The 14564-nt window shown below is 40.5% G+C and overlaps 1 protein-coding gene across 1 annotated transcript in view; it reads right to left on the minus strand.

Annotated features, from left to right (window-relative positions):
* Positions 1-630: 630 nt before the first annotated feature.
* Positions 631-14564, minus strand: part of sema4gb (sema domain, immunoglobulin domain (Ig), transmembrane domain (TM) and short cytoplasmic domain, (semaphorin) 4Gb) — a 54343-nt gene continuing 40409 nt past the window's right edge. Inside the window, exons 10-15 of the mRNA XM_026178181.1 lie at positions 11612-11750; positions 11299-11521; positions 10091-10206; positions 9697-9851; positions 7159-7220; positions 631-6564 (exon numbers count right to left, since the gene is read on the minus strand). Of these exons, the coding sequence (XP_026033966.1) occupies positions 5597-6564; positions 7159-7220; positions 9697-9851; positions 10091-10206; positions 11299-11521; positions 11612-11750 (1663 nt within the window). The 3' untranslated portion in view covers positions 631-5596. The remainder of the gene's footprint in view (positions 6565-7158; positions 7221-9696; positions 9852-10090; positions 10207-11298; positions 11522-11611; positions 11751-14564) is intronic.

The following is a 14564-nucleotide window of genomic DNA, read 5'->3' on the forward strand; positions in this document are numbered from 1 at the left end:
CCTTTTTTCCCCCAAGCTAAAGGTCATCCAAACACTTTTTTAAGCTACATGAACGCCAGAGGAAATTGAATGACATGAAATAAATAAGACATGAGATATCACTTTGGCCAGGTATAATCTGATAAGACAACAAAGAGAAGTTCATTATCTACATCAAAAATAATACAGAACCAGCTTGAATCAAAGTGTCACAGTTTACAGGGGTTTTAGTATGCATGATTTTTAACAAAGCACATAAGAAAGTATAGTGCAAGCTGTGAACTGTTTAGGCCCGACACAAAGAAGAAAGTACATCTACATAAACAGCAGGATAATTTTTGCTATGGAATTAGCAAAAAACAAAACAAAACCAAAAAACCAAAACAATTTCATGTGAACGCAAAGCAGCCAACGTGTTAACTAATTAAGTTTAAGTCCATAGTACAGAATAGAGTGTTTATTGTAAACGAATTGCCCTTGAATGACAGTGAAATAGCAGCAGTAATGACCTTAGATTCAGGTGAAACTTCCACTATGTTCAGTAATACCCAGACATTTACAAGAAAAAATTCTATATAACACAAACATGTTGAACACAGTAGAAGCTGCAATTATTTTACACATTTTATTGAAATTAAATGTTAACCAGCAAAAAAATAAAACAAAAACATTTTACACTGTACAATTTTGATTTAAATATATACCGTGGGCCTATTATGCAACTTCCAGTACCTTTGCATAAACCAGAGTCTAAAATTATCCTACTTGTCTTATGCTGGGCCTGTCTTGTCTTGTCTGGAAACAAGTTGTTTTAGCCTCTCTCTTTAAGCCAGCTGCCCTCTGATTGATTGACTAGCAGCAGGTGGGTGGAGCTTCTGTACATGAGATGCCATATTAGGGTTATCAGCCCTGTCTGACATCATATAGATCTAAGAGTCGGAAACTGTCAGAAAGTAAATGTAAATAGCAGTCTGAAGCTTGAGCTTGTCATTATTTGAAACTATACAAGCTAACAAGGGAAACATAAAACAACCCTTTGAATGCTTAAGCTGTCGGATTGAGAGCTTCATAACATAACAGCGTCTTAAACTGCTACAGAAAATCCAATTGTTACTTGAATTCCCACATATTCAAAAACACAAACTCGAGTGCTCTTTTAAAAGCCGGCTTTAATTGATTAGAGGCCACTGTGACCATTTGGAAATTCAGCCGGGTCCTTGAGAAGCGAGTGTGAATGTGAGCGGCGAGGGTTACAGATGATGCTGCCATGTAGAAGTAATGAGCAGTGGTAATAAAAGAGGCAGCAGAGATGGAAAGAGTTGAGGACAGAAGATTATGATCAAAACATGTGGAGTGGTTTGTTTTTTTGCTTTTTTATAAAGGGCTGATCAGAAACGGGAGATGAAGAAGATGAAGTGGCAAAGTTTGGGAGAAAGTATGAAGCAAGAACTTTAAGTTCAGGTTTTTACCACATACTGTAGTTTAAAACCATATATATGGCATTTAAAATATATAAAAGCAGGTCATTGTAAGCTTTAAATTTGTCCACTGCATTGCTTATGGATACAGGGTGTAACAAGATTATTATTTTACTAGGATACAGTAAAAATGGACTTGTGGCTTCTGGCAAAAACCTTGACAAACACACTATACTCAGTGTTTAGTAAACTGAAAAGCCTTTAACGCTGACACTAAAGTACAAAAAAACAGTCAGATCAAAGTTTGGATCATAGTGGTACTGATCTGATACTAAATACAAATATGCCCATTTAGAACAGCTTATTTGTGCTGTCACATAATGATGCTATGTACTGTAATAAAAGCACACTGAAGCTTTTGCCTGTCTGTGTGTCTGTCTGTGTGTTTTACGCTCTCTCCAAACGTATGCACCGCCCTTTGCAGCTGAATCCACTCAGCAATTAAGCCTGGGAGTATTTAAGCAGAGGCAGGGGGAGAGGAGAACCTCAGTCTTTTAGTGTATTTCTGTTTGCAGTGTATGAGCTCATGGAGATTTGTGCGTGCAGTTTGCCAGCTATTTGATTAATTTCCCTTTTAGTTACAGGCTACTAAATTTTGTCGCATTCTTTTTACTTTTATGTGGCGATAGCAGCTTGGCCATGGTTCTGACTTTACTTAATTTAAAAAAAAATGTTGTTTTGTTCCTGAATCACCCAGAGACTTCTTCTGTCGCTTCCCCAGATGCCACAGACTTCCTGGGGAATATAACATGCGCACTTTTGCAGAGTTTCTCTTAAGCAATAATCATGATGTGGCTGGGTGCACATGGATTGCCAAAAAATCTGTAGTGCATAGTTTTAAAAGACCAGCTTAATAATATGCAAGCATGCAATCAGTTAAGTGCTTTGATTTGATTGAATTAATGTGGTTCTTTAGTCACAGAGAATTTCTTCTACCTCTATTTGCATAGAGTGGACTGCCTGGACTATATTATCCTCAGCAAAAAAAAAGAATGAAAAATCCATGATGCCACGAGAAGACCTGCAAGTGCAAAACATCTCCTGTCTACTAGTATCGCCATCTGTTTCCTGCATGACTAACCAGGACACGCAGGTCAAATGTTTTGTGGCTGGATGTACCTGCAGAGATGACAGCGAGGCATGCAAACAGACAAGAAGCTGCTGTCCTCCCCTCGTGGAGGTGAGCCAAACACGGCTCTCGCTGTCTGACAGATAAACAATGAGAGCCACCAGAGAGGGCCGCTGCTTGTGCTGAAGCTACGAGAGCTGATTCAACACTTTGCAGCAAAGACGGATCTTTATTTACCACTGGCCGTGACACGTTTACAAAAAGCTCAGAGATTCATTTCAGTCACTTCCCCGTAAGATATACACGTAGCATTTAATCATAGCGTTGTTCACCTTGTTGAGGAAATACAGTGAAGGCTGCAGTTCTTGTTGTTTTGGCATTGCACTAATGTCAGGTAAACACTGAGGATGCTTTTGTGGGCTGCATGTGTGAAGGTCTTCTCCACTTGGGTTTGGCAACTTGCCACGTGCAGCTTTAGCAAAGCAGAGGACAAATGTAAGCCTGGCTCTCAGCGTTGTTTTAAGAGATAGATGACTAGAACTTTTTTTAATTTTTGCTGTAGAAATCCATGTGATTTCTGTTTGTTTTTTCACCTGTTTTTGTATGAAACCATGTTCTTGATGTTTTGAGAGAAAGTAAAACAGTCAATGTTATTCAGAAAACAGGCCTTAAATATAAATATAAAACAGCATCTAAAAACTTTCTTTATAGGATTTCATCAGTTTGTGGTTCCCGGTTCGCCTCCACAACCCTGAAGCCAGTCTGTGATCTACAGCAAAAGCCAATCAATCTGACCACCACGCTGACTGCTCCTTTAATAGACTGCATGTTTACTTTCATAAAGTTTTATCTCTTTTCCCACAGAGAGGCTAAAAATAGAAATACTACAGGGAAAAAAATAGTTCCAAGTTTGCTACAGGTTTTTCCATTGGCACTGGCACAGCACACTATGCTACTAACGGTTGCAACAGTGGCGTATATTTATTGCTATTTACATGAGGAAAAATCAAGGGGGGAAAGTGGCTTAAATAAATACACTAAAATGTAAGACTTGTCTTAAAATCTGTGCTCTAGTGTGCTGTATCAAAACTGGATTCTTAAAGTGATACTTTTACTAAAGTCAACATTTTAGTTATTATAATGATTGTGGCCGACGGCTTAACAGAGAAGATAAATGTTGTTTATCGAGCAAAAATGCCAAACATTCACAGCTTTCAGATCCTAAAGTGAGAAATCATAGGAAAATAATCATTCGTTACATCTCTGCAAAGGACATGCATCATAGAAAAAGTGGTTTGAAACATGACAAGCCACTCAAAACCCATTCCTGGAGCTTTGTGTGCTCAGCTTTCACTCATTTTTCCATATGCTCAATATTTTACACAAACAATTAATTTTGTGAAAATATGGATTAATACTCTACCTCCTTTCAAGCCAGTTTAAAAATATACAAGGCTTGCTGCTCATCTCAATCAATATAAATCTAAATTTAAACTTGATTTAATTAGGCTAATCTCCCCTTCAAGGTCATCTTGTTGTGCACATCTGGATCAATTCCAGGGTAGCTATTTTTAGCACGCTCCTCCAAAAGTCCCGTTATGAACGCTTGCACTTTTGTATCTAGAATTTCACAGAGCAGCAAACATCAGCTGCTGTGTGATCCAGCTGATTACTGTTGATGCAAACTTGGTCTTTGGTTACATCCAGAATCCAAAGAGTAGCTTTCGCTGGAAGAGTCCACAGTGTCCAAGCACAAAGGTGGTGCTGCCAGGAGACATTTGTGGGGTTTTTCAATGTTTAGTCATTTCTCAGGGAGAGTTTTCCAACACTGATATTTACTTTAACCTCCTGAAGCATGTGAGAGATGACATCTGGTATGAACCATCTAAACAGTCTATAGAAAATCTTTTTTTTTTAGCCACAGCAACAAAATCCGTGCTAAACACCTGCCACACATGCCAGATTTGATTGCCTCTGACATTATCCTCTTCTCCTAAAAAAATCCAAGATGATCGGTTCCAGTTTCGACACCACACATCACAGAACCAGAGCTGCAAGAGGGTATAATGGGACTTCCAAGCAGCAACCTAAAAGTAACAGCCACATTCAAAGTGCTGTAATGCTTCCTAAAGCGATATTCTTGAAGGAGAGATTGGTCAAATTTAAATCTCTTGTAGCTTTTTATTTTGCTGGGCATACACAGAACTTTACCTTCACACCACATAGGTCTTTTATTAGTCTTTAGTTTGGTAGGTTAGTGCATTTATAAAAATTTAAAAAAGACGAGAGGGGGCATGGATGCCTCCTTACTTAAGCCATGATGACCTTGTTCATCCTAAGAGCATGGATTGTTTCATTTGCCGTTTTGTAATCTTCCTCATCGATATGTTTTTAGGACTTCTCAAAAAAGCCACTTGAAAAAGCTTCTTTTACCTCATAGAAAGGCTCACTGTGCAGTTTGTGATAATACCAGTCCACAAACACAGTCACAAGCAACAAAAAGGTGCATCTTCATACACAGGACTGGGTGGTAAAGCTGTAAGCACATTAGGTGCTACTGTTCTTAGGCCATGTTTTTAATTTATACAAAATAGCCTAATGCTTAGCATGTTTGGATGAACTATCACTTTAAGCTCCACAGATACCTAATATTACATGGTTATAAAACTTCTTAAATCTCTCCACAGTCTCGGAAATGCTTGATCACCTCCTGGCCTAATTTAGTTTTTGTATCCATGTCCTATTTTGTAACATTGGCTTTTTTGTCGTCTGACTGCCATCTTTCAGAAACTTCCAGAGAGTCTGCACTTTAGGTATCATCTTTAAGCTCCTTGGTTGTAGCAATTTTTCACAGCTCCACATTTTAGCAGTCTCTGATTAGTGAAATCCTGGGCCATTTGTCACCGAAGACACAACAGGCTGAATATTTCTGACCAAGTTATGACATGACCTGCAGGTACTCTGTGCAATTAAGAGCAGCACTTCATAAAATAGTCATTTTTCCCCACAAGTACGGATCACCTCTAGGGTAAAAATAAATAACAGTGGGATGAAGCATAAGAGGGGTGTCCTAGATGGAACTCTCATCGGGTTGCAAGTCCAGTTGTGTGTGTTTCCTTTTCTCCAGGATCCTGTTGAGCTCCTCTGTGAAGGAATGGTAGAGCGGGGACATACCGTCAGGGTCGGCCTGCCTCAGCAGCATGTAGCTGTTTCCGTTCATCTTCCTCAGCACGCTGGGCAGAGTGGCCGAGAGCCCGTTGGCATAGTCCATGTTGGGAAGCGGGGGTGGCATGGGAAGAGGAGGAGCCGGAGGAGGTGTTTTAGCTGGAGACATCTGGCCTTCACCTGGCACTATCTGGAGGAAGCCATCACCCAGGTCCCCAAAGCTCGGCACTGAGATGGACCGACGACCCTGACGGCCATTGCAGTGGCTTGAGATGGTTTTAAGTTCAAGGTGGGAGCTCCTTTTTCTCTCAGAGGCACCTAGGACTTGGAGACCTTGCTGGGAGAACTTCCGATCCTGAGAGGCTCGTCTAGTGCAGAAGCTTACATAAAGAAGGACCACAGTCAAAACCAAGCAAAGCCCACCGAGAACCGCCACCAGAGAGATGTACACGGCCTCCATGTGTCTGTAGGTCTGAAACTCAGGTCTTGAAGGAAGTGGGGCAGGAGGCGAGGGCAAGGGCTGCTCAGTGGGGCTGCCGGTAGAGAAAACAGTCGGGCTGGAAATTGTAGTGGGGTTAGTTGTGGCTGTGGGTTCCACAGGGAAGTACGGCTCTGTGTGAACCCTTACTGTGTAGAGATAGACCAGAACTGAGACTGAGTTCTCGAGAGCAAAGCAGCGGTAAATGCCGCTCTGCTGGGTGCGAGCTCCGATTATCAGGAGGCCATCTGTGCCGATCCGATAGCCCGAATTGAGGTCGTATCCCTGGAGCTCCCTGCCGTTTAGCGTCCAGCGTGGAGTTGCCAGGTTGGAGCGTAGTTCACACTGGAGTAGCACGTCGTCACCCGACATCACAGAACGCCTCCGATGGACCACTGAGGATAAAAACAAGAGGACAAGAGACATGAGATGGAGTTAAAAAGAAAAGTGAAGTGAAAAAGACAGAAGAAGACTAGTGGAACGTGAGAACGTGAGAACGTGAGAAACAGTGTGACACAAATGCAGGAAGACAGAGCAATGAATATACAAGATGTCGGGTCACCAAGGTTACAATTTAAAAGTGAAGGTGAGCAACGTGTACAGCACCAGCATCGCTTTCCATCACATTTCATAAGCTGCTTTAAATGTAGCGAGCTCTGCAGTGCAGCCAGCAGGCCTGTCTGACCTCCAGCAAGAGAGGAACTGATTAAAATGTGTAAGCTGGGACCTGGGGGATGGGTAGGGAACATACACCTAATAAAATCCCTTAATAGATACTAAAAGCTTTAGTTTTCTGGCAGAGAAGGAAGATGGAAGGAAGATTTTTTAACCCCATCATCTGTGAGAGAGTCAGAAAAACTTACCAAGTGGGAAGGATGGTAAGGTAAAATGAAGAACTAACCTTTTTTAAAAATGAACAAAGACGCTGTGGTATAATGGATTTACAGTGTAGAAATGAAGTGCACGTGAATGTGTGAAGCAACACGTACCATTTCCTGAATTCTCCTTGCAGCCCCTGACCCCTCTCAAGATATCCTGGGTTAGGTTCGACCTGCAATAGTAATTAGGAAAAATTTGCATTTAACCTTCATTAAACTAAGAGATAAGCGTTAGAGTAAAAAGCGAGTGTCTTCTGAGAGCATAAATAACAGCGAGGTATAAAAATGCAGCAAAACTGTGATAAACAGAAACGTGATTGTCATATCATAAAGAAGATTTCTCCAATCAAGATTTCGACACAAAACTACCTGAAAGCTGCAAATATTGAGCCATTTCTGCAGCAAAGCCTTAATATCATAAAAAGAAATAAACTTGAGATAGCTTGGGTTCCCAGCAATAAGAGGAGGATACCTAAATGCTTTTTTTATGCAGCCCACTGTGGATTAGTACTAGGGATAAATTCCCCATCTCCTCCTTTATAGAAGGATTACTATAACAAAATGTTTTTCAAAGAAATAATATGGATATTGTAACTTAATAAGCTTTAAGAAGGAAGCATTACCATCCAAATCTTTTTGCTACTTTCTTTGGATGTGATGCAGCAGCCAAAGTATAAAACAAATCCACGGGGAGGGCCGAAGTGTCTGCTGCAGTAATGGAGATTAAGATGTCTGCTACTCAGTCATGCAGAGTTAATGAAGAGAGGCACAAACAGTCCCCAGTGCAAAGAGTGAACACAAGCATGCCTGTTTACTGTCATGTACCACGTGCACTTTTTTTTCCACTGGAATTAATTTACAAAATCCAGGTAAGCTCCTAGTAAACAAAGGAGGAATCTAACTTAGCAATTTTTGCATAGACCTGCATGTCCTGAAGCCTATTACACCTGATGCTGGGCAACAGATAGGATACACCTGGATGGTTTGACAGTCCTGTAAAACTGATTAGTGATATCATACAGTATTAGCTCCATCTCCAGTAAAGTGGCAGCAATGCAGCACATTTAAGCCTGTGGACACGGTCAAGTTGACCTGCTAAAGTTCAAACTGGGCATCGGAATGGGGAAGAAAGCTCATTTAAGGCACATTGAATGTTGCATGGTTGTTGGTGCCAGGTTGGATGGTCTGAGTACTTCAAAAACTGGTGATCTACAGGGATTTTCCCACACAAACATCCCTAGAGTTAACAGAGAATGAGCCAAAAAAGAGAAAATATTTTCTGGGAGAAAATTCCTTGTTCAAGTCAAAGGTCAAAAGAGAATAACCAGACTTCTTCGAGCTGACAGGATAACAAGAGTAACTCAAATAATCACTCATTACGATTAAGGAATGTGGAAGAGTATCTAATGCACAACTCGTTAAACCTTAAAGTAGTCGGGCTACAGCAACAGAAGACCACGCCAGGTGCTACTCCTGATAGCTAAGAATAGAAAACGACTAGAACTCATAGGATCAGAGTTTGGAGTAAAGAACATGAAGGCACACATCCATTCTGCCTTATATCAACAGCTCAGGCTGCTGGTGGTGTAATGTGGGGGATATTTTATTGGCATATATCCCACGGAGAGTTAAGGCAGCTCTGAATGCAAACGGGGTCCAAATGGTACTAACAAGGTGTTCCTCATAAAGGTTTGGTGAGTGTACATTAGCATTTATTTAATATTGACAAAATACTCTCAAAGTTTTAATTATTGTGTTGTACCAGTTGTACCAGTTTCTCTCATGTAAATATTTCAGATGGCGATATGTAAAGTAAAATGTTACTGAAAGAGGAAAGACACGATTTCACTCACTTCCACCCTGTTTGTTTTTCCGTTCTACATGCAGAGCTACATGAGACATAAAGATTGAAATCATATCCAAATGGGTGGGGGCTTTTTTTGTGTGTGTGCGTACTTGAAATTCAAAACTTCCCATTATGTGCGAAGCTCCTGCTGAGCTGAACAGAGCTGATGAGAAAAATCCAGGTCAACTACATTGTCTTAGACCTGCTTTCATAGAAGATTTGTTGGAGGGATACAGAAGCTGTATAAATAATTAACTGTGCTCTGGTATTGTTTGGCCCAGAAGGAAGAAATAAACATAAGCTAAAAAAGGTCATGTAATGCAAAAATGTACAGCACAAAAAGTTAATCATCTTATTCACCTCTCCCTAATCTCCTGTAATTTTTCCAGAGGGCTTGATGGTAATGTTATGTTAAATCAACATGCCATCAGTTATGAGCAGTTCACCACATTATTTAACAGTTACATTAGAAAAAAATAAATAAAATCTAAATAAAAAGTACATTTTATGCTCAATTTTTCAGCTCATGTAAAAAAATAGATATAGAGTTAACAGAATATGACAAAATTAGGAAAAATCGGAGACTACAGAGCAGGTGGAACTGTGGAGAAGGTTTAGGGAAGTATAGATTCAGGATCTATGGAAGAGCAAAGCAAATGTATCTTGTTTGTTTTCTGCCAGATCTCTGTAACCCCATTTTTTTTTGCATGCATTGTGTAATTATGCATGTGTGTGACACTAAAATACATTGAGTCTGTGTCCTTACTGGAAATATTCTTTTTTTTGAGTGCATGTGCCCTTACTTTTGTGCACGTGAAGATATTTCCACACACACTTTCCCATCCCAGCCGCAGAAGGGGTCTCTGGCGAACACACAGTCATAACAGGAAGTGTACCTCTTGCAGGCTGACATCGGTACCTGCACGACTCCAGAGTGCGACCCAACATAGACACTCCTCTGTAAAACAGGAGCATATTTGGAAGATTTTTTCCTCATGTTAAATATTGTAATGCCCTTCAGTATAGACAGTGTATTTGTTCTTTAATCATCAGTTATTCATCGGTGGAGAAGGGAAGAGTTCCACAACCTTTTTGGGGTATGACAGGGATTTAGGCGCAAAGGTTGCCCATTTTCATTTAGATATAAATCCTTATTCTGTTAACGTACAGTTTTACTGTAGATATATTTAAACCTACCAGAGCTGAGGAGATGACCAGGCTCTCTATGGGCTGTGGTTCATCAAACAGCTGCAGCTCTTCTATGATATGCATTTCTCCATCGATGTCCACAGCTCTATGCAGCCAGCCGTCATCTGCAACAACAGAGAAAACCTTGTTGAGTTAAACTGAGATGTGAATATAACAAAATGCTGGCTGTATGAACAAGACTGATGTAGCCACTCAGTCTGAAACTCATGCTAGTGACAATTCTTTCTAAAGACTAGCAGGGGCAAAATCCACTGATAATAAAAAGATTGACCCTAGTTTTCACTTGATTTAATACCTCGGTAAACGCTATGCTGATTGCTTTATAGTCTCCATTTCTAGTTCCACCACTATTTCACCATGAGTTCCTCTCCTTTTACACAGATAGCAGCCAATGATGCAGAGGTATTCCTTGTAGCATGAGATGGTGCATTGTCTTGCATGAAGACGGTTGTGTTGCAGAAGGCACAGTTCTTCTCTTTCTACCATGGAAGAAAGCGGTCAGTCAGAAACTCCACATACTGGCTCAAAACATGACTCCACCACCTCCTTGCTGACGATGCAGCCTTGTTGGGATATGGTGGCCGTCCACCAACCATCCACCACTGCATCCATCAGTGAACAAGACTGTTTGAAAATTAGTCTTCATGAGTTCTGGGCCCACCACAGCCGTTTCTGCTTGTGAGCATTGGTTAGGGGTGGCCGAATAGAAGGTTTATGCACAACTGCAAATCTATGGAGGATCCTACACCTTGATGTTCGCCGGGCTCCACAGGCACCAGCAGCTTCAAATATGTGTTTGCTGCTTTGTAATGGCCTTTTAGCAGCTGCTCTCTTAATCTGATGTATTTGTCTGGCGGAAACCTTCATAATAATAATAATAATAATAATGGATTGCATTTATATAGCGCTTTTCCGGACCCCTCAAAGCGCTTTACAATACCACTATTCATTCACTTTCACATTCATACACTGGTGAAGGCAAGCTACAGTTGTAGCCACAGCTGCCCTGGGGCCTTTATCTTTATCTTTATTCCATCCATGGGTTTAATTGAAAAACAACTTATTTCATCTTTATGACACTTAAACACAATTTGCATAATAATTTGGAATGCGGTGTATTGTTATTTCATGGCACTGCTAAATGCAGATATGGTGTTTATTTGGTCATTTCATTGGATTTCTTGTATGAAACTCACCAGTTCCCAAAAACAGAACAGTGTAAATATTTCCATCCAGTGCCGGCTCTTTGTGCACTGCTATCTTGACATAGTTGACACTTCTTTTGAACATGAGGGGGCGCACACCTATTGGGTGCACCTGTTTGGCCATCAGCGGGTGCCTTCTGGCGAAGGTGAGGACATTGTCTGGGAGATCTCGAGACGAGTTGATGTTCTGGGACCTGTGCAGATCTGTTATACACTGAAGATACAGACAGAAAAAATGACTAAAAATACAGAACATAACAATCACTGATGATGGTGGAGAGAAGGTTAATGCTTTAAAACTTACAGAGCCGGGTCTTGGATCTGGGACTTTTCCTGTGTACTCCCTCCATTTTGAGTCTTGCACCTCCATGTACGGCCCTTCGAAAACCTTCTGCACATCTGAGAAGGCGTACTGGCAGATAGCAGACGCTTTGATATTCTTCCTGTAACACAATCCCCAATACCCCAAAGACATGTCCAGGGGACACACTCAGGATTAATGACTCAAAGTTGAAAAACGGCTGGATTGAATTTCAGAAGCATCACAGATCATCAGGCCTCACTGACAGGCAAAAGGTTAACTAGCTGACTCTTTATTCTATGAAAACTGTGGGTATTATGGTGGGTTTTTTCCTTTTCACATTGGCATGTGGGAGTGACGTCACTGACAGGTGTGTAATTTTACCCCTTTATCTCTTCCAGAGGGATGCGTTTTCAACACTAGCATACAGTGCAAAAATACCCACTCCTTGTGAGTCATAAATAAAACAACCTATTTGTGGTTTTGGTCCTGCAGCTGTGAGGAAAAAGAAGAAGAAAAAGACTTTGTCCAACAGTATGAGTGATTAGTTGATTAGTTGCATGGTAAACCTTAACCTTGAGCCCTAAAGGTGAGATTAGTAATGGATGGAAAATGTCTATGTCACACTCTTTAGGCCATTGTGTAGTCATCAGAGTCTTCAAAAGCATCAAAGTGAGGAAAATAAGAGCGAACTGAGACCAGAATGTGTCTTGAAACTACCAGGAAGTACACCTCAGGGGATTAGTCATTCTTACACATGTGTGTCTGATGCATAGTGATGACTACTACTCATACATGTGTAATAACAAAGAAAGAAAGAAAGAAAGAAAGAAAGAAAGAAAGAAAGAAAGAAAGAAAGAAAGAAAGCAAGAAAGCAAGAAAGCAAGAAAGAAAGAAAGAAAGAAAGGCAATGTCTACACTAGCCCGGATAAATTTGAAAATGGCGTATACGTCTGAAAATGCTCCGCGTCCACACTATTGTTTTCATGCGTTTTCACAGAGTTGTGCGTCCACACACAAAACCCTTACGTTCCAGTACTGCGCATGCGTATCAACCAGCCTCATTTCTGTCTGTCGTTTATTTACTTTCCAGCTCTTCGACACGTCGTGTCAAAATTTTGAGGAAAAGCATCGCGAGTTTTTTAAATGGACTGACAATGAGGTGGAGTTGTTGCTGTGAGTAACACAAAAGTACAATGTTGCAAAAGCGAGTGAGACTTAAAGAATTTGAAGAAAAGCTATCTGGAGCAGGTACAAACTGATATTAATCTTTAATAGGGCAGTCAAAATTGAGAGCAAACAAAACAACTGCTGTGTAATGCCCTCCGCTATCTTAGTTTAATTGGTCACATGACTTAAATGTGTCACCGTTTTCGAAAAGGCTCCGGTTTCGCTGTTTACACTGCGACGCGGAAATGGCGTTTTCAAATCTATCCACTTTGGAAAGCGTTTTCAAAAAGTTCAGTTTTCTTTGACCAAAAATGTCTCAGTGTGGACGGAAGGCCAAAACGGAGAGAAAAAGATGCGTTTTCAACGTATTAGAGTGGACATGGCCAAAAGAAAGAAATTAAAAGCAACAAAAGACAAAACAGAACGTAAGAGAACAGAATGAACGCAACCAAAAAAGAAAAAAGTAAGAAAGCCAACAACTAAATAGGACACCTAGAAAACTGCAAACCACAAAAGATGGAAAGCTAGAGTAATCAAGACAGAGAGATAAAAACATGAAAGCAACAACCAAGAAACAAGAAACAAAGAAAGAAAGCTGGCAACCAATGAAGAAAGAAACTAGACATCAATCTTCTGTTTATCCTATTCAGGGTTGTCAGGCAGATGGAACCTATTCCAGCTATCATAGGGCGACCACTGCGCCGGCCCAAAAGCCACCAAAAGACAAAAAAGAAAGGAAGTTAGCAATAAAGAAAGAACGAAAGAAAGTGATCAAAAGTGGAAAAAAAAAGACAAAAGAAATGAAGGGCAAGAAAGACGGAAAGAATGAACTGCAGTCCTGCAGTGAATGAGAGGACACACACTGATATCCACTAAACTACAGCAGTGGGAAAATGGAAAGAAGCAAAGGAGAAATAGATAATAGATGTCTCATTGCAATGCTATCCTCACCATCAGAATCTAAACACCCCTGGGACAGTTTTATGCAGCATGACTCTGCATATCAGCATAAACACACACTCAGATCACATCACATTTTCCATTGGCAGTCGTCATCTTCACACACACACCCACGCACACACACATCAGCTCTCACCGCAGCTTGGCTTTCTGTTGATAAGAACTCACCTAGGATTTGAAAGAATGACTTTTTTCTCATTATCAGTTAATCTGCCGATTACTTCTACGATCAATCATCTAATCTTGACGGTGTCAGAATGTAGAGAAAAGATCCAGAGCACCAAAAGATATCTTGAAATGGCTGGATTTGTCTGACAGCCAGTGTAAAATCCAACAATATTTAGTATGCGACGACATAACACAGGGAAAAGCAGCAAATACCCCAAACAGAGAAGCACAAACCACAAGCAGTTTTACTTAATTTAATGACTTAATTGAGTCGTGTTAAAGGATTATTGGTTGATTAGTTAATCTCTGAATTACATGTTTGGGGAAGAAACATCGTTTTGTTCATCATCTGAATAAAATAGATCTCGTGGTCTCTCAAAAGAGGAATTAACATCACATTTACTTCCAGCTGAATATCACATTCTTGTTTCTCTGTTTTTTACGTCTTGATGCAACACAATGCAATAAAGAAATAATTTTCCCCTTTTGGAATAAAAGAACTTGGATGGTTTGCTCAGAGCTCTGACAACCTCATGCAAAATCTTTAGAATGAACTTAAACATCCCAAAGGTGCGAGTTTGACTTTATCCCACGACATGAGTCCTGGTCCTCACTAAATCTCTTGTGTCTGATTAGGAGATTGTGCCCTCGGCTAGGC

The sequence above is a fragment of the Astatotilapia calliptera genome, chromosome 8, assembly GCF_900246225.1.
Source record: "Astatotilapia calliptera chromosome 8, fAstCal1.2, whole genome shotgun sequence".
NCBI classification, from domain to species: Eukaryota; Metazoa; Chordata; class Actinopteri; order Cichliformes; family Cichlidae; genus Astatotilapia; species Astatotilapia calliptera.